The sequence below is a fragment of the Phocoena phocoena genome, chromosome 8 (genome assembly GCF_963924675.1).
Source record: "Phocoena phocoena chromosome 8, mPhoPho1.1, whole genome shotgun sequence".
Taxonomy (NCBI): Eukaryota; Metazoa; Chordata; class Mammalia; order Artiodactyla; family Phocoenidae; genus Phocoena; species Phocoena phocoena.
This window is the reverse complement of record NC_089226.1, coordinates 41,399,678-41,420,768: the sequence shown is the minus strand read 5'-3', so window position 1 is coordinate 41,420,768 and position 21,091 is coordinate 41,399,678. Positions and strand designations below refer to the sequence as shown.

The following is a 21,091-nucleotide window of genomic DNA, read 5'->3' as shown; positions in this document are numbered from 1 at the left end:
TATATCAGACCATAAAGAAGAGTCATTAACACCCTCTTCCTTACCCCACTGGCTCGAGGAACCCATGTTTCCACCAAGAGAGGTCTCTTTCACCTCTTCAGAGTTAGCGTAACTGAAGGGCCTCTGGGATGAATTTTGCAAGGCTGATGCCTTTCCCATGCCCCCTCCCATTATCCTCCTGGAATCCTATGTGACAATTCTATGTGTCTATGTGATGCACTTTGTTCCCTTTCCAACACTACCACCAGAGAGAGGTATAAGGAATCAAATTAGCTCTTGCTACTCATGTAACTATCATTCGTGTCCGTAAAACACTAAAATTTGTAAGTGCACCATTTATTTTTCAAGTTTTCCACATCTGCATGGTTGGCAGTGATTCAAATCACCTTCTGGCAAATGTGGTGTGGGCCCCCTACGTGACCAAGTTGTTTTCCCCAATTCCTGAGCCCATTCTCTCCAGATCTCCATTGTCTTCTTCCCCTTGCTGACCCTGTGATGAGGATGGACTCTCAGCCCAACAATATATGAGTGACAGGTCGAGACTTCCACCAGGATCCGGGCTCTAAGACAGTTTTCTGTTCTCTCCGTGTGTGAGTAGATAAAGGCAGTGGACAATGGGCGCCCTCAGAAGTCCTCCACGGCCCGCCTCCACATTGAATGGATTAAGAAACCACCTCCTTCACCTGTACCGTTGACCTTCGATGAGCCATTTTATAACTTTACAGTCATGGAAAGCGATAGAGTCACCGAGATTGTAGGGGTGGTGTCTGTGCAGCCAGCTAACACCCCTCTGTGGTTTGACATCGTTGGTAAGTTCGAGTCCTCCAGAGCAGTACTGGGCAATGTAATCATTGACTGTTCAGAGCAACTAACAAAACAAACAAACAAAAAACACAACGATTAGCACTAAGATTAAAAGATATATAGTGCTGGAATGCAAAAGAGCCAGTAAAATGAATAATCGACCTGTGCTTTCATTCTGACTCTGTAGCTAAGCTGAACAGAAAGTGCTCTCTGGCTGGATTTTCCATAGTACGTTATTTACTGCAATCTTAATGTCTTTCTGTGTGTCATTTAAATTCTATTGTCGCACTTGGCTAATCTCATTTCTAAATGTATTGATGGTACTGGACTTGCTGTCCTTCATTTCTCTCTTTTTCTTCACCTTTTTCTGCATTCTGTTCTTTTTTTTTTTTTCTGCTCCCGACTGCCCTGCTTCAAGGTGGCAAGCATGCTCGAGAGATGTTCTATATTCTACAGACAGCTTGTGGGCAGAACTGTTCAACAGAAGGTACCCTTAGTGCAAACACATTTGCTAAAATACAGCTATCCAATCTGCCTTTTACGGGTTTTTTTTTTTAAGCAAATTAAATTACATCTTTCATAACTGCCTGTGACAGGCTGAAGTACAGCCCACAAATTTCATACATGCCTCTAACAGCTATTGCATTACTCGCATCCAGTGACTCCTTTGTTTGAGGTTTGATGGGTTTGGATTTGGGGCAGGGGTGGGGGGTTGTTTTGATCTCTTAAAAAAATTTTTTGTTCTTTGCTTTTGAGGTATGTGGGCTTTTTGTTGTTTTGATCTTTTTGTAGGTTGGTTTAACTGGGCCTTTTCCAACTGAAAATTAAATTCAAGTAGATCCCAACCCCTCGGTTTTGCAGCAGGAGTGCCATTCGTAGACCAGAAGGCCCCACCAGGAGAGTCCCTGGCTGCTGTCCACAATAGGAAGAGCAGGAAATGCAGCCTAGATATATAGCCAGGGAGAGCTTCCCGTGAGAACCGAATACAGAAAGCAGATGGATGCAGGCAGGATAGACCTTGGAAGCCAACCTTTAAATTCCTTGAAAGAAAGCAAGCAAGCACGCAAGGCTACAAAAAGAGAGGGCAAAACAGCACCACTGCCCTCCACAACCAGGCAGCGAGAGGCAGTGGAGAGGAAATAAGTGCTGAGGGCCAGGAAACAAAACGAGGGGAGAGAGTGTGCACCAGCCCTGGATCTGACACTGCGTCGAGATGGAGCTGACTTCCCACGGTTCTCCGTGGAAGGCAGCGAATCTGGAGAGCTGGTCTGGGGGAATCATTTCCTTCCACATGTCACTGCTTGGATAGGATGGGTAGGAACCTGCCTCTCTTCCCAGGAATGGCTGGGTCTGGGGAAAGCATTTAGAACATTCCACATCTGTTTCAATGAAGCACGGAAAAAGAATGCCCCATGGCCCCCAATCAAACTTCAGTAGAGGGTCCTCTGAACTCCCCAAAAGAAAGGGCTTGTTTTCTGCCTATTTCATTTTATGGAATGCCAGTAGAACGTCTGTGTTTTACTTAATGGGCATTAATCACACCATCCCTGCACATGACCATCCTCATTCCCAAGCTTTCAACTCCGACTTCATTTCCACTTAATGCATTTGAAATGGAACCTCTTCTGATCCATGAAAGATGTCTTCGCTTCTGTATCTTCTCAGTCATTTTCACGTCATTAAGTTATTATCCAATGCAGTGTCTTCTTTCTTGGTGAAACAGAGGGTCACACCTATGCATCGTCTGGTTGTCTGTGCTGTCACCTTTGGTGATTCCTTCAGAACCACCCTCAGTCAGTCACAGAAGATGCATCTCAGTCTCAACGTGTCCCTGGTGCAATCATGACTTCTTTTAAATAACTTGAGGAAGAGTACAGCGGAAAGCCAACAGGCTGCAGGGCTCCTGCCGTGCTGTCCCGAGATGTGAGAGGAGTTGCCCTCTGCCATCAGCCACCATTTCATCTCCCTCCTCCCCTGACGCTCCAGTTTGCAAGCACCTCTACAGCCCGAGAGCACCGCTTCTCTCCCTTGTGTGATGCATGCATGCAACCTCCTGACGTGCAGCACATCCCACCCACCCCAGGATGCCCTTGCTTGCACTTCTTGTCAGAAATCTTGCAAGCACAGCTTTTGCTGATGCTCAGTCTGACCAACCACCTGACCCCAGTTATCCAGTCACTTTTGCAGTTCCTCAGCACCCCTGCATGTGTGTGTACGGTGTGTATAGGTAAGCATGCCTAGTGGTGCTACATGTAACCTTACTTGCATGAATTCCATGCCAGCATTATTAGTGCTAGTGTACATTTTCATTTGTGTTTATCTTAGCTTCAATGTTAACCCTTAAGGTCAAGGTCTTTTCCTCCTGATTCCTTCCTTCTGCCAATGCTTCTTTTGATGTCCATCCATGGTGAGTGGAATAAACAATGGTGACCGATGGAGATGCCCCAGGCAGCCCATGTGTTAACACTACTGATGCCTCCTGAGACCCATCCAGAGTCAGTGTGACCTTCCACTGTATTCCCAGCCTGAGCAACACAGCACCTTTGACCAAATGAGGACTGGTCCAAGAAGAGATGGGCAGTTGACAGATGAAAGTCCTCACTGGAAGGAGTCCCTTTAGGCTGCTTCAAATCCATATCCAGGAATCATGATCAAAAACGTGGCATCCGTTCTCATGTTTCTCCATCTTTATTCCTAAATCTGTACTCTTTTTATAGAATCCTCTCAGTTTTAGTACACAAGTACTTCTCTTAATGAAGACCTACCGGGTTGTTCCTCTAGTCTAGATACTTCCATCACAGATTTCACTGTATATCTCGTGACATCTAGTCAAGCTTCCCCTGAAAATTGAACTTACTGGGCCAGATGCTCAAACAGAACATGATTTTATTTCCATCCCCGCATCCAGCCAACATATTAAAATGTCAACTCTTTATTTCACGGCAAAACTACAAACTTTTCCCCGGGTGCTGGCTGCACTCAGAATGGATATGGTCCTCCTTCCAGAAAATCCCCCTCCTGAAAATCCTTTCTGATCTAAGAGAGTCATATTTTTTTCAACCTGCTGACAACACCTTTCCCCTTCTCTAAAAACCTATTGTTTCCTTTATCATATTCAGATGTTTCATTCTTACTTTCGAGCTTTCTTGCTTGTTTATCCTTGGCCACTGAAACTCTCTGCTGTCTCTTCCCTTCCTCCTTACCTAAACATCTTCCCTGGCCAGGCTAACATAGAGGAGAGAGAGGGAAAGTGATTCTTAGTACTTAAGAAACATAGCAGTGTACTATAGCTGGATAGACACCTATACAGACACTTATGGTTACAGACAATACCACCCCCCGGCCTAACAGTTATAGCTTACAAATGCCATAACTAATGAATTCTCATTAACTCAGCAGAAATAGTGTTCCAGCATGCCTTTTCCCCTGAGAGTATTGTCTCCTCATTTCCATATTTTGAAATCTGCCCGAATCTTGTTTAACTGCATTTCTTTTCCTCCCACCGTGATATGAATTCACAAAAACCATGTCGAGAGCAAGATTTCGTTCCCAAGTCCAGACCCCGCCAACAAGGACCTGCCAGATACTTTCTTGTGCCTCCAAAGAGACCACTGCTTACAATGTTACGGAGCTGGACTCTCCTCAGCTTCCAGAAACAGAAGCCCACTTGTAACCGAGTTAAGAAAGCTATAATTAAAAGGAAACATTATAAAGTTCAGCTGTTCTGTGGTTAAACAGCCCATTGCACAGCATGTTCCTTCCCTGTGTTAAAAGGGAAAGAAAATGAAGGGAACAAAACTAACCCACAATCCTTTGTGGCTTTATCACATATCTTCACACTTCTCAGGAGACTATGATTTCAACTCAGCAGCATCTTGATTTACATACTCTCTAATGTGCATGCAATCTGGTCCCTGTATCCTTATCCCACGGGCAAATATTTGTATTGTAAAGATCACCGTTATTACACACTTCAAACAATTCCTCTTTACCTCCAGTTTGATGGGGGATGCTACCACCCACTTTTCTAGCTTTTCCCCTGACTTAGACTAGAAAAACTGTTTTCCTTGTAGACAGTAAGCACTTAAAATATCTCTGTTTATTTGCCTCACCCACTATGTAGAGGAGAGAAAGGCTGTTCTTTGAAAATAATCCTCTGATGGTACAAGGGAACACATGGGTCCAGCTCTAGCAGAAATACATTTCTGTGTTGCAGGTACAGAAGGACTGCCTGGGCCCTTAGTTTGTCATAGGTTCCTGTGGAATTTGGGTTCTTGACTGCTTCTGTTTCATAAGCTTATGCCTGTCCTTAGACAACCTAGTCCCTAATAGAGCCATCCCTTAATCGGGTTCCATCAAATAGGCAAGGTAAAGTCTTTGATGGCACCCTGACTAGCACTTCATCTCTCTGGGTCTTCTCTAACCTCGTGGCCAGATTTCTTTATCACAAAACTCCCGCACACCCCTCCCAAGTGAAGCCATGTCTGTCCCATTTTTAATACAGCTCTTCCTCCAACAGGATGACGCTTGCTCAGAGTCATCAGTTGACATCATTTCTTCTAACTGGACCCCGAACATGCCTCTCTTTTCTCCATAGCAACAATATGGTCCATAGGAACACACCTGAAGAGACTTTAGGAAAATAATAAAAAGCCTAAAACAGCTTCGGATATTATCGTTTGTAAGAAAATGAATTTCAAACCAGATTCTAGACATGGTTTTCCTTCCTACCACTGTTTCCCACCTCCAGCCTGCATCTCCTGCCTTCCATGTAAATATCTGTTGTAGCCCCGTACTGTGCTTGCTTCATTCCAAGGCAGAAAATTATTCATGATCAAACCATAGAAATGGTGTTTAGCATTTTTCCTTAAGTTAGGTGTACATGCTGAACTTGAATGAACAGCTTGCGAACAACTCCTGTAATTCATTGAGATTCAGCGGCTCAGTGTTTTGGAAGCTTCTCCCATAGCTCGTCTCCCTTGGTGACTACTAGATTTTGGTTGGTATTTTTACCATCGCACGTAGAGTGGATTGGAATCATAGCTAGGGGAGCGGCCCGGAAGCTTCTCTAAAGGGAAAGCTGTGAGATAGTCAGCATTGGATCTCATTATGGAGAGATGGTGATTCTTTAAAGAAAAGCTTAACTAAAGCATGGCCCAACACCCTGCTGCCCGGTACATTCCAGCAGTAGCTGCTGGCTCAAAGTATTTTCATTCCTGTCCCATTTTTAAAGCTTTTTGGGACACTCCGACTTGCAATGTTTAACTTTAGAATCCAATAGAAATCCAACACGCCTCTCCCGTGCTCTTTGTTTACTCCTTAACACCCGTCTTGACCGAAAATGGTCAAAGAGAAATGTCCCTGACATGAATTCTCTGTTATGTGGGCTGTTCACAACCTCGCTTTTAACCATCTCTGCCTCACACCCCTGCAGCAACGCTCAGGCTGTGACTTCTCTTAATTCCCCACTTTGTTGAAATCAGACCAGCTCCGCAGTGTCCTGCCTCCTCCCCACCCTTTGTTTAGCCCAGCACTGCTGCCCCAGCACACTCTGGCTTTGCATGTTGTTACTGGCTCTGAGGAAGCACATCTTCTTTAAACAGAATGCTGCTAGTGAAAGCAGACTCCTTCCATTTAATATTCTCACCCCAGATGAATTGGACATGGGTTCCTACAAAATGAAATAACCTCTCAGGCTAAAAGGGAGCCTGAAAACTGAGGCCTGGGGGAGAGAGACGGAGTCGTTCATGAAATGGGAGGCTTAAGTGGTAGGTTATGAAATTGCGGGAGGGTTGATGGTGAACTGCTGGTCTAGATTCTGTATCCCTTGTCAGAAATTCATTTTAAAACTCAGGGACGATTTGGGGAACCTGGTTTTACATGAAATCTTGGTTTAACTGGGAGCTAAAGCCCTAGAAGTGAGTATCAGAGGCTGCTAGCCTTATTGATGGATGGGAAGACACTCACAGGCTTTCTTTGTCAAGTTCAATCTCCCCTGCCCCTTTCAACTTTTCTGTTCTAGAGTATTTGAAACAATAAAGGTGAATGGAGGAGATACACACACACACACACACACACACAGGCAGGAGGAGAGAAAACTGTAAAACATCACTACCATATTGAGGAGAGTTCCCTGTGCTCTGCCCAGTATTCTCCAATAACCTAAATGGGAAAAGAATTTGAAAAAGGGTATAACTGAATCACCTTGCTGAACACCTGAAACTAACACAACATTGTTAATCAACTATGCTCGAAAATAAAATAAAAATTAAAAAACACCCTCATAAAAGTAGCCAAAAATGTTTTTTGATACAAAAAATGACTAATAAGAAGGTGCCCAATCTATATGCCATATGTAAAATATGTAAATTTTATGCCACTAAGTACATGAAACGATGATGTATTTCTGTATAGGGAAGGCCCCGAGGAAAATGTGACTCTAGGGCAGTGAGGGAGAGGAAATAGAATTGCCCCATGGAAACAGTAACTGAAACTGGAAATCTTTGCTTGTGTGTTCTCTAAATTTCATTTTTATTTTCTTCAAACTGGAGCAAATCAAAGGCTTATAGTTAGTGTAGTTTCTATTTTACTTTGACCTACAAATTTTCACCTTCCAAAATAATTGACCCTCCTCCACCCCCCCAAAGAAATCATAGTACTCAAATTTAAGAAAGTAAAAATCTTGGTTAGGAAGACATTCTAAAGATGATTTTAAACGTGATTTAAAATATGATTTAATACCCACTAGAAATGGCTTGAGAAGTTGCTTTCCCATCTTTCCTTCTACACAGTCTGAGGCAATTTTATGTCTTTTCTTTGAAAGTTTCCATGGCAGAGGGTTTTTTTTCATAATATACCACTTGATAGCAAATGATTTTTCTTTGCTCATTAGGAGGGTTATTCAAGACACTTGAATCAGTCGTACATTTCATTTCATGTGGTTATCAAGATGAAACATTCCCTTTGAAATAGGCATGGTGACCTAAGGCTTACTTCCCTTTCAGCCCAGATTTCCTCCCCTTTCTCTTTATCCTGTTGTTCAAAAGACATTTTTTGGAGTTAACATTTAGTATTTCTCAGTAAATCAATTAAAGATATTAAGTGGAAGATGAGTCTCTTTTTGAGATGAAATTTTTGAAAAATACATCTCCAAGCAATTCTCTGGTACACCCATATCTCCTTAACTTTAATTAAATGTCAAGGGCAATTATGTTCTCTCTAGCAATTAAATAATCTCAAGTGTATATGACAGCTACACGCAATAAGTATCTGAAAAACCTGGTCATATGTATGACCAGGTTTTTTTTAAATACACCATATTTTTTATTTCATGTCATTATACATCAGATTCCAGCAGTTCAGGTAAAATTCTCTTTTCCTTTAACTCATCTGCCCATTTCTAATTCTAATATCATAGAAATTATATATTGTTGACTGATCATCAAAATTAAATGCAAAAAAGAGAAGCCAAGATTTCTTTTCTAAAATATGAAATTCAGTAAATGCATTGCCCTATGTGCTGTAGTTAAATAAAATTACTGTCCAAGAACAAAATTTGTGGACATGATGAAATTTCAGGCTAAAGTAAATAGAGCTTGTGAACATATACTGATACTTAATTAAAATCGTTCCAGCACTTATACCAATATCTTCTCTCCCCTTAAAAAAAAAAATCTTTCATTTTGAAAAAGATCATAAACTACACTTTGGTTCACAGAGATGGAAACACCTACAGTAATTTCCACAAAGTCTGTGCTGTCTTAGGCGCATTAGTTACAGATTATGGATTACACCTAGTTCAGGGGGAGAAAAGTAAAGTTTTCTAAACTTTTCTATGAGTTATTTTATCAGTTGATGTTCCATAGCTGATGTTTTCATCTCCTTCTTTCCAGATTTCATTTTGTAAATCTCCCATAAACTTTCTATTTTGGGGGGAGAAAGTTAATTCACACTGTCAAGATGGCAAAAATATATTTCTATAAATATCCCAACTTACAGAGAGAGAACTTTTAATAAGAAATTCAATTTTATTGCTTTTTCTTATTTTCTAGTATTTATAACTTTATTTCTGACATCTAATTGAGGGAATCTGAACTCTACCAACCACATGTTTACCATCAATCCTGGAATGGATTTCAGAGTGTCTACTCATTTTTGTTAATAATAATTGGACTGTTTGTTTACCTAGAATTTAATCTATCAATACTTTGGAAAAGCAAAGGATCTACAAATTCCTAGCCCAGAAGCCACAAGGGGTTGAAGGGACTTTAGCTTTCTAAATATTTTCTGGAGTCAGTTTATGCTTCACTGCTATAACATTAGTGCTGAGGGGATTTTTGCAATACATTCTTTTTTGTGATATCTGTTATGCATTGTAGAGGCTGTGCTTTGAAATATGAATTAAGTTAAAAAACAAAGGGTCCCATTTAAGATGTACAAAACTGAGCAATAGGGATGCCTGTCAAAAAACGTTTCTATATAAGATCTCCCTTTAAAGCTGTATGCTTCAATATGTGTAATAACTTTTCAGATATGCTAATTTCATGTTGTTTTTGTGAACTCGTCAGGGGGCAATTTTGACAGCTCTTTTGACGCAGAGAAGGGCGTTGGGACCATTGTCATTGCAAAACCTTTGGATGCAGAGCAGAGGTCCATCTATAATATGAGTGTGGAAGTCACCGATGGGACAAATGTTGCTGTCACTCAGGTAAGATGTCAAATTACTAAACAGTTGGAAGGCCGAGAAGTCTGCTAAAGTCAGAGGTGCAAGCAATTAAAATATGTGTTGAAAGTAGTAAATTATGTCCATGGATTTTTAGCACTTAAAAAAAAGCATTTGCAAGAACAGCTTCGACAAAGGATTCTATCAACAATATTACATAACTTAGCTGCCTCTTTCAAGAAATTATGATTGTTCATGCATGGAAGAGTGATGTGTATTTGTTTCCCGATCATTTCCTGTAAGATTTATCTCTTTGACAACAAAGTCAGCTTTCCTTGAATTTACAAAGAGAAGGACATCTGTAGTGTCTGAGTTAACACACCATGATATTCTTCACCTCCTCATGCTTTAGTCACAGAAAGTTAAAGCTAGAGAATGCCTGAGTCCAAATTCATTTTACAAACTAAGATAATCTAAGTAATATATCCAAGGTCACACAGCCTTAATAAAGAACAAAAGAGCTGGGTGTCCTGACTCCCATCTCCCATTCCAGACCCTATGCCAGTGGTTCTTCATCCTGGCTGCACAGTAAAATCCCCTGGTTGTGGAGGATGTTAAAACCAATAAAGCTTGGGCCCCATCCCCAGAGGTCCTATGTGATTCTAACATGCAGCCAGAGTTGAGGACCATCACTTCTACTCTGCTACTTGAGTGTTCATGAAAGGGCGCTGAGAACAAGGAAGAGGAGAAAAAAAATCTCTGGGTGAGGGCTTCCCTGGTGGCGCAGTGGTTGAGAGTCCGCCTGCCGATGCAGGGGACACGGGTTCGTGCCCCAGTCCGGGAGGATCCCACATGCCGCGGAGCGGCTGGGCCCGCGAACCATGGCCGCTGAGCCTGCGCGTCCGGAGCCTGTGCTCCACAACGGGAGAAGCCACAATAGTGAGAGGCCCGCGTACCGCAAAAAAAAAAATTCTCTGGGTGAGACTAATACAGTGTTAGATATCAATATGGAGCAGATTTATCCTACATATGAGATTTTTGTTTGTTTGTTTTGTATTTTAGCACCAGAGACCTTAAGCCAGTTATAGCAGAGGACTGGCACACACACACAGCCCCTAACCCCTCCCACCCTCCCTGCCTCTCTCTTCTGTTCCCATGACCCCAGAAACCATCACTAATCGATCAAGGGTCTTTGTTTGTTTGTTTGTTTTGGTTTCTTTCCTGCTGAGCGCAGATGTGGCCTCAGAATCCTTCTCAACACAATGCTTCAGGTATTGAAGATGAAATGTTTACCAACCCTAAAGTAAGCAAGTGTTGATTTATTTCAAATATGATGTAAGCTTTTATAACAGTGTGGTTTTTAAAAGGGGAGAGGAGAAGGGTTTTATGTGTTTGTCTGTCCAGCTGTGTCTCAGTTTGAAGCTGTTTCAAAAACATAATGAGACTCTTTCCTTTGAGACTGTTTGTAAGCATAAAGTGGCGGAGTTTGAAGGAAACAGTAGCTTTGGTTTTAGTACAACCCTTTTACTTTTCATTCAGATAAACTGAAACCCAGAAAGGGGACATGACATGCACTTGATAAGGCAGCCCGTGTGTATCAACTCCTGATCTTTCAACCCATGTCCTTTCCTAGGATGAACATACGAACCTATTTGCCTGAGAGAATCCCATTTATACTTATTGCACTGGTGTAATTATCACGCTCAGAGTTGCCCCAGTTGAGACAGTAAATTGTATGGTCACCCTACCTAAATCCAGACCGCTTCAGAGTATCTTCAAAAGATAGAGATACCTGGAAAGGACCCCAGGATTGAGATCCTGCATGAATCACACAATCTAAAGACTAATACAAAACAACCCACTTGTAGCATTGCTAAGTCTTTAGTGCTAATTCACTTCACATGGGAATTTAAATTAGACTTTTTAAATTAGCCGTGTCTTAACATATCCAACTTCAACTTTTTAGCACCACTTAGAAACATAAGATGTATTTGAATAAAATACAAATAAAAGCATGGAACCCTATTCATTACTTACTTTTCTCCAGAGTTTCATAACAGTGGAATTAAATGGTGATTCGTTGGATGCCCAGATTGTTATAGATACATATTAAATATTTTAGAATGAATTAATGGATAGTAGATATTACATTTTCAATAGGGTCTGAATGGCAGGTATGCTGGATCTCCAAAGCACACAACTGATAAATGTTAACCAAAAAAAAATTATCTATGAAACTTTTATTTCAGAAATTCATTAGGACCAGATGATAAATCATTCAACAGCATCTTTTCTACAAATATTTCTTGAGTTCATACCATGTGCAGGGAACTGTAATACATGCCTGAAGTCACAGTGGTTCAGAGTTTTAAACCCAGATAACTGATGTGCACCCACTTTAAAAAAATTAATATGGAAGCATGTATTACAAGACTTTGAATGTACACGTTGTTCACATCCTGCTTTTGCTGATCTTACTTCAGACTAGTGTACAGTTAGGCTTGTCTCTAGAGCCGTTCAGGAATTAGAGAATTGGGGTGAACTTGTAGGTTCCCTTTGGCAAGCCCAAGCTCAATAGGTTAATAAATTAGGATATCAAGAAATTTTCTTGTCAAAAGCTCCCAAGTTACCCTGTGTCTCCAGGGCCATGACCTTCTCAAGAAGTGAGAACTAACAGTTTCCAAAGCATAAATTTGTGTGCCATCATTATTACCATCAGAAAACCAATATTCTGTCTATCTGGGTGTATTTGAGCCTGAAGACCCACCAGCCTCTGCCAGTCCAGGCCTCTGCTCACGTTTGCCACGGCTCCTCTGGCAGTGCTGACAGGAGCAATTTCTGAATTAGTCAAAGCCCTCAGTGTCAAGGACATTTTTACTAAAAGGATATTTGTGGAAAGGAAAGGCATTCTAGGCTTCTTTTAGAAACCACTAAAGCACACTCCAACCCATGACCTGAGGCAACTTAATGATTTACCATCAAATGGAGACTCTTCACCATATAACAGAAATGTCCTGTAGCCCCCAAAACACCTGTTCAGTTTTCTTTGGGGAACTTTTCTCTACTTTGTTCATTTGGAACCATAAGACATGGTATGACATGGGCTTCAAATCAGCCATAAAAAACCTGTTGAATTTCACTTCACAAATGTCAAATAAATCACAGCCTCAGGGACCTCTGTGTCTACAAGAAAACCGTTCCTTCATCTTCAGTTTTGGCCTGTTCTCCCAGAATTCTTGTGCCTCAGAGCTACAATATCTGGTGACAAATAAACATCCTTTTCCTCTCTGAGATTCTCTAGCATGAGTACAGAATGTAAAAGGGTTCGGTGGACTTCAAGTTATAAGGATGCAGACGTACTAAACACAAGAACAAAGCATCCTCTTTACAAAAACCTCCTGGACAAGGGCCTCAGTATAAAAGACTTGTTGATTTTATGTAGGATATTATTGTGCTTGATATAAATAGCAGAGTATTTGACAAACTGGGCTTTGTAGGGAATAAATCCATGTCCTAATCCCAACTCTGCTATTTACTAACTGAGTCACCTCCAGCCAGTGCAGGTCACTTAATTTCTCTGCACCCTAGTCCCTTCATCTATGAAATGGGGGTACCAGTACCTACATCATTAGAGGTGCTGTGAGGATTACATGAGTTTACATATACAGAATAATAGCAAGGGAGATTGGTTCAAAATGGCAGAGTAGAAAGACGTGCTCTCACTCTCTCTTGCAAGAACACCAGAATCACAACTAACTGCTGCACAATAATCGACAGGAAGACACTGGAACTCACCAAAAAAGATACCCACATCCGAAGACACAGGAGAAGCCACAGTGAGACAGTAGGAGGGGCGCAAAAACAATAAAATCAAATCCCATAACTGCTGTGTGGGTGACTCACCAACTGGAGAACACTTATACCACAGAAGTCCACCCACTGGAGTGAAGGTTCTGAGCCCCACGTCAGGCTTCCCAATCTGGGGGTCCGGCAACCAGAGGAGGAATTCCTAGAGAATCAGACTTTGAAGGCTAACGGGATTTGATTGCAGGACTTCGACAGGACTGGGGGAAACAGAGACTCCACTCTTGGAGGGCACACACAAAATAGTGTGCACATCAGGACCCAGGGGAAGGAGCAGTGACCCCATAGGAGACTGAACCAGACCTAACTGCTAGTGTTGGAGGGTCTTCTGCAGAGGCAAGGAGTGACTGTGTCTCACCATGAGGACAAGGACACTGGCACCAGAAGTTCTGGGAAGTACTCCTTGGCATGAGCCATCCCAGAGTTCACCATTAGCCCAACCAAAGAGCCCAGGTAGGCACCAGTGCTGGGTTGCCTCAGGCCAAACAACCAACAGTGAGGGAACCCAGCCCCACCCACCAGCAGACAAGTGGATTAAAGTTTTACTGAGCTCTGTCCACCAAAGCACCAGCCAGCTCTACCCACCACCAGTCCCGCCCATCAGGAAACTTGCACAAGCCTCTTAGCCTCATCCACCAGAGGGCAGACAGCAGAAGCAAGAAGAACTACAATCCTGCAGCCTGTGGAACAAAAACCACATTCACAGAAAAATAGACAAGATGAAAAGGCAGAGCGCTATGTACCAGATGAAGGAACCAGGTAAAACCCTAGAAAAGAAACTAAATGAAGTGGATATAGGAAACCTTCCAGAAAAATAACTCAGAATAATGGTAATGAAGATGATCCAAGACCTCGGAAAAAGAATGGAGGCAAAGGTAGAGAAGATGCAAGAAATGTTAAACAAAGATCTAGAAGAATTAAAGAACAAACAAACAGAGATGAACAACACAATAACTGAAATGAAAAATACACTAGAAGAAATCAATAGCAGAATAACTGAGGCAGAAGAACGGATAAGTGACCTGGAAGACAGAATGGTGGAATTCACTGCCGCGGAACAGAATAAAGAAAAAAGAATGAAAAGAAATGAAGACAGCCTAAGAGACCTCTGGGACAACATTACACGCAACAACATTCACATTATAGGGGTCCCAGAAGGAGAAGAGAGAGAGAAAGGACTCGAGAAAATATTTGAAGAGATTATAGTCAAAAACTTCCCTAACATGGGAAAGGAAATAGCCACCCAAGTCCAAGAAGTGCAGAGAGTCCCATACAGGATAAACCCAAGGAGAAATATGCCGAGACACATAGTAATCAACTTGGCAAAAGTTAAAGACAAAGAAAAATTATTGAAAGCAGCAAGGGAAAAATGACAAATAACATACAAGGAAACTCCCATAAGATTAACAGCCGATTTCTCAGCAGAAACTCTACAAGCCAGAAGGGAGTGGCATGATATACTTAAAGTAACGAAAGGGAAGAACCTACGACCAAAATTACTCTACCCAGCAAGGATATCATTCACGCTCAACAGAGAAATCAAAAGCTTTACAGACAAGCAAAAGCTAAGAGAATTCAGCACCCCCAAAACAGCTCTACAACAAATGCTAAAGGAAATTCACTGAGAAACACAAAAGAAGAAAAGGACCTACAAAAACAAACCCAAAATAACTAAGAAAATGGTAATGGGAACACACATACTGATAATTACCATAAACGTAAATGGATTAATGCTCCAACCAAAAGACACAGGCTTGCTGAGTGGATACAAAAACAAGAACCATATATGTGCTGTCTACAAGAGACCCACTTCAGACCTAGGGACACATTCAGACTGAAAGTGAGGGGATGGAAAAAGATATTCCATGTAAATGGAAATCAAAAGAAAGCTGGAGTAGCAATACTCATATCACATAAAATAGACTTGAAAATAAAGAATGTTACAAGAGACAAGGAAGGACACTACATAATGATCAAGGAGTCAATCCAAGAAGAAGATTTAACAATTATAAATATATATGTACCCAACATAGGAGCACCTCAATACATAAGGCAACTGCTAACAGCTATAAAAGAGGAAATCGACAGTAACACAATAATAGTGGGGGACTTTAACACCTCACTTACACCAATGGACAGACATCCAAACAGAAAATTAATAAGGAAACACAAGCTTTAAATGACACAATAGACAAGATAGATATAATTGATATTTATAGGACATTCCATCCAAAAACAGCAGATTACACTTTTTTCTCAAGTGTGCACGGAATGTTCTCCAGGACAGATCACATCTTGGGTCACAAATCAAGCCTCATTAAATTGAAGAAAATTGAAATCATATTAAGCATCTTTTCTCACCACAACTCTATGAGATTAGAAATCAATTACAAGGAAAAAACAAAAACACATGGAGACTAAACAATACGTTACTAAATAACCAAGAGATCACTGAAGAAATCAAAGAGGAAATCAAAAAATACCTAGAGACAAATGATAATGCAAACACAATGATCCAAAACCTATGGGATGCAGCAAAAGCAGTTCTAAGAGGGAAGTTTATAGCTATACAAGCCTACCTCAAGAAACAAGAAAAATCTCAAAAAAACAATCTAACCTTACACCTAAAGGAATTAGATAAAGAAGAACAAAAAAAAAGCCCAAAGTTAGCAGAAGGAAAGAAATCATAAAGATCAGGTCAGAAAAAAAGGAAATAGAAACAAAGAAAACAATAGCAAAGATCAATAAAACTAAAAGCTGGTTCTTTGAGAAGATAAACAAAATTGATAAACCATTAGTCACTCATCAAGAAAAAGAGGGAGAGGACTCAAATCAGTAAAATTAGAAATGAAAAAGGAAAAGTTACAACAGACACCACAGAAATACAAAGCATCCTAAGAGACTACCACAAGCAACTCTATGCCAATAACATTAACAATCTGGAATAAATGGACAAAATCTTAGAAAGGTATAACATTCCAAGCCTGAAACAGGAAGAAATAGAAAATATGAACAGACCAATCACAAGTAATGAAATTGAAACTGTGATTAAAAATCTTACAGCAAACAGATGTCCAGAACCAGATGGCTTCACAGGTGAATTACATCAAACATTTAGAAAAGAGCTAACACCTATCCTTCTCAAACTCTTCCCAAAAATTGCAGAGGAAGGAACACTCCCAAACTCATTCTATGAGGACACCATCACCCTGATACCAAAACCAGACAAAGATACAACAAAAAAATAAAATTACAGACCAATCTCACTGATGAATATAGATGCAAAAATCCTCAACAAAATACCAGCAAACAGAATCCAACAACACATTAAAAGCATCGTACACCATGATCAAGTGAGATTTATCCCAGGGATGCAAGGATTCTTCAATATATGCAAATTAATCAATGTGATACACCATATTAACAAACTGAAGAATAAAAACAATATGATCTTCTCAATAGATGCAGAAAAAGTTTTTGACAAAATTCAACACCCATTTATGATAAAAAACTCTCCAGAAAGTGGGCGTAGAGGGAACCTACCTCAACATAATGAAGGCCATATACAACAAACCCACAGCAAACATCATTCTCAATGGTGAAAAACTGAAAGCATTTCCTCTAAGATCAGGAACAAGACAAGGATGTCCACTCTCACCACTATTATTCAACATAGTTTTGGAAGTCCTATCCATGGCAATCAGAGAAGAAAAAGAAATAAAAGGAACACAAATTGGAAAAGAAGAAGTAAAACTTCACTGTTTGCAGATGACATGATACTATACAAAGAGAATCCTAAAGATGCTGCCAGAAAACTACTAGAGCTAATCAATGAATTTGGTAAAGTTGCAGGATACAAAATTAATGCACAGGAATCTCTTGCATTCCTATACACTAATGATGAAAACTCTGAAAGAGAAATTAAGGAAACACTTCCATTTACCATTGCAACAAAAAGAATAAAATACCTAGCAATAAACCTACCTAGGGAGACAAAAGACCTGTATGCAGAAAACTATTAAGACACTGTTGAAAGAAATTAAGGATGATACCAACAGATGGAGAGATATACCATGTTCTTGGATTGGAAGAATCAGTATTGTGAAAATGACTATACTACCCAACGCAATCTACAGATTCAATGCAATCCCTATCAAATTACCAATGGCATTTTTTACAGAACTAAAACAAAAAATCTTAAAATTTGTATGGAGACACAAAAGGCCCCGAAGAGCCAAAGCAGCCTTGAGGGAAAAAAATGGAGCTGGAGGAATCAGACTCCCTGACTTCAGACTACACTACAAAGCTACAGTAATCAAGACAATATGGTACTGGCACAAGAACAGAAATATAGATCAATGGAACAGGATATAAAGCCCAGAGATAAATGCACACACCTATGGTCAACTAATCTATGACAAAGGAGGCAAGGGTATACAATGCAGAAAGGACAGTCTCTTCAGTAAGTGGTGCTGGGAAAACTGGACAACTACATGCAAAAGAATGAAGTTAGAACACTCCCTAACACCATACACAAAAATAAGCTCAAGATGTATTATAGACCTAAATGTAAGACTGGACACCATAAAAATCTTAGAGGAAAACATAGGAAGAACACTCTTTGACATAAATCACAGCAAGATCTTTTTGATCCATCTCCTAGAGTAATGGAAATAAAAAGAAAAATAAATGGGACCTAATGAAACTTAAAAGCTTTTGCAAAGCAAAGGAAACTACAAACAAGATGAAAAGACAACCCTCAGAATGGGAAAAACTATTTGCAAATGAATCAATGGACAAAGGATTAATCTCCAAAATATATAAACAGCTCATGCAGCTCAATATTAAAAAAACAAACAAACCAGTCAAAAAATGGGCAGAAGACCTAAATAGACATTTCTCCATAGTGGAAATACAGATGGCCAAGAAGCACATGAAAAGCTGCTCAACATCACTAATTATTAGAGAAATGCAGATGAAAACTACAATGAGGTATCACCTCACACCCGTTAGAATGGGCATCATAAGAAAATCTACGAACAACAAATGCTGGAGTGCGTGTGGAGAAAACAGAACCTTCTTGCACTGCTGGTGGGATTGTAAATTGATACGGCCACTATGGAGAACAGTATGGAGGTTCCTTAAAAAACTAAAAATAGAATTATCATATGACCCTGCAATCCCACTACTGGGCATATACCCAGAGAAAACCATAATTCAAAAAGAGACATGCACCCCGATGTTCATTGCAGCACTATTTACAATAGCTAGGTCATGGAAGCAACCTAAATGCCCAGCAACAGACAAATGGATAAAGAAAATGTGGTACATATATACAATGGAATATTACTCAGCCATGAAAAGGAGCGAAATTGGGTCATTTGTAGGGACATGGATGAATTTAGAGACTGTCATACAGAGTGAAATAAGTCAGAAAGTGAAAAACAGATATCGCATATTAATGCATATATGTGGAACCTAGAAAAATGGTACAGATGAACCGGTTTGCAGGGCAGAAATTGAGACACAGATGTAGAGAACAAACATAGGGACACCAAGCGGGGGAAAGCAGCGGGGGAGCCAGGGTGGTGGTAGTGTGATGAATTGGGGGATTGGGATTGACATGTATACACTGATATGTATAAAAAGGATGGCGAATGAGAACCTGCTGAATAAAAAAATAAATTAAATAAATTAAACAAAAGAATAATAGCAAGAGGTTGAAACGTAATGAGTGCTCAATAAATAGTAGCTATTACTGCTATTATTATTACCATTATCACTTAACGTCTCTGAGCATTTGTATCATGGGGACTGCCCCACAGGTTGTTGTGAGAAATAAGTGAGTGCCTGAGACAGTGCTCTGAAAAAGGGATTATCCAGTGCTGCATCCCAAGCCTTTAGTGGAGAACCATCTTGGAAACCATCTGACTAGTCTTGGGGTAGAAAGTGAGAGATGATCCATTAAGGCACTGTCAATGCTGATGAACCATACAGAAATTGTCAAGAGCTCTGTAAGCACACAAGACCCAGCGTATGTTAGTGGGCTTTTCCTGGTTCCTGATGGTCCCTCCCCGGTTGGCCACATTTGACAGCTCTTTGACAGTCTTTTCTTTGCCTGAAACCAGCCAACATTTTTGAGTGCTTTCTGTATTCCAAGAATTATCCCAAGTTATTAAGAGCTGACTTCCAATTTCTACATATATAATATTGTGGAATGGTAGCAAATAATTCATGACTGGCACCAGAAATAACATTCATTGGTCTAGACCAGAGCATGAATAATGTTGAGAGTGGAGAAATTCAAAACCAACACCCTGGTTCCAGGTATGTTCCCTTCTGTCCACACCCCCTCCCAACCTCCACATCCAGCTGCTTCCAACGAGCTGATGCAAATCAGAACCTAGGTGTGCAAACAAATTAGACTCTTCAAGATAGTTTGAGTCCCTGGCAGATCCTTGAAGCTTATGAAATTGTTGATATATTTTGGTGTGCATGTATATTTTTTCAGAGAGTAGCCCCTTAGTATTTATCATGTTTTTAAGTGGGTAGGTGGCTCAAAAATGGTTAAGGTAAACTAACTCCTCAATATTTTCATTACTCAGAAACTCTAGTTAAAAATTTCAACATGCAGTCACCCAGGCTTCCTAGGAAACATACATACCTAAGGGGGTTGTTGGTTTTCTGATGCCTCCCTGCTCTGGTGACTGGGATGGCTGCTGCCATGGTGTTTCAAAGCACTGTTGTTCTGGGTTAAGAAAGAGTTAAGTTTGCCTACCAAAGCCCTGGATAGCAAATAGGAAGTTAGCTCCCTTCAAGAAATTTTTTTAAAATAGAAATAATCTGTGAAAAAGGGTACCAATATTCTTCAGCATTATGGGAGTATTCCCCACTTGATGTCGTAGAAGGTCAGAGATGAGCAAGGGTGTCTGGCTTAGATGAGAAGAATGAAAAAATTAAGAGAAGTGGGACAGTCTGGTTGGCGGAAAGGTGAGGAATCACAGGAACACTGGCTGTTATAAATAAGAGGGGAAGTGGGAACATCCAGGTGAGATCAGAGGTTCATAAGGGACAGGAATAATGAGATGCTGAGAAGGATGAAGTTATTGTCCAAACATACAAGAGCACTACATATCCATTTGAAGAGAGATTCTACTCTTAGCAGCCAGACTGTGGTCTCTACATACCATTTCCCATGGAAAGGAACCAGGATTCCTCATAGAAATAGCTGATTCCAGGTTTGGGGCAGGAGCCTGGGCATCTTATCCTGCCACAAAAACCTAGTGGAATCTTGTTAGAAGGTGACGAGAGACAACTTGAACTGCCTTCCACTAGTCAAAGATGGGATAATTTGAGCATCAAAAAGAATAATTATTATAATGGACTGAAACACTTAAAATAGATTTAAAACCCAAGTGTTTATATTATATTCAAAAACAAACAAACTCACTTAACTCTCACAATTACTCCATGAGGCAGGTACTATTTGTGGTGGGCAGAATGCACCCACGTCCCACACCCAAGATGTCTATGTTGTCCTAGTCGTCAGAATTTGTAAATATGTTACATGGCAAAAGGGGCACTGCAGATGTAATTAAGGGTACAGATCTTAGGATAGTGAGACTCTCCTAGATTATTTAGGTGGACCCAGTCTAATCACATGAGCCCTTAAGCAGGTGATTTTGTCCAGCTGGAGCCGGAAGTGATGCAGCAAAGGGGAAGTCAGAGATTCCAAATATGAGAAAATTTGAAACATCATCG

At 40.5% G+C, this 21,091-nt stretch overlaps 1 protein-coding gene across 3 annotated transcripts in view; it reads left to right on the top strand.

The window, feature by feature from the left end:
* The window catches only part of FAT3 (FAT atypical cadherin 3), a 550,552-nt gene that overhangs the window by 404,765 nt on the left and 124,696 nt on the right, over nucleotides 1-21,091 (top strand). For all 3 annotated transcript variants that reach the window (XM_065881705.1, XM_065881704.1, XM_065881703.1), the window contains exons 5-6: nucleotides 599-809; nucleotides 9,372-9,511. In XM_065881705.1, coding sequence (XP_065737777.1) covers nucleotides 599-809; nucleotides 9,372-9,511 — 351 coding nt within the window. The remainder of the gene's footprint in view (nucleotides 1-598; nucleotides 810-9,371; nucleotides 9,512-21,091) is intronic.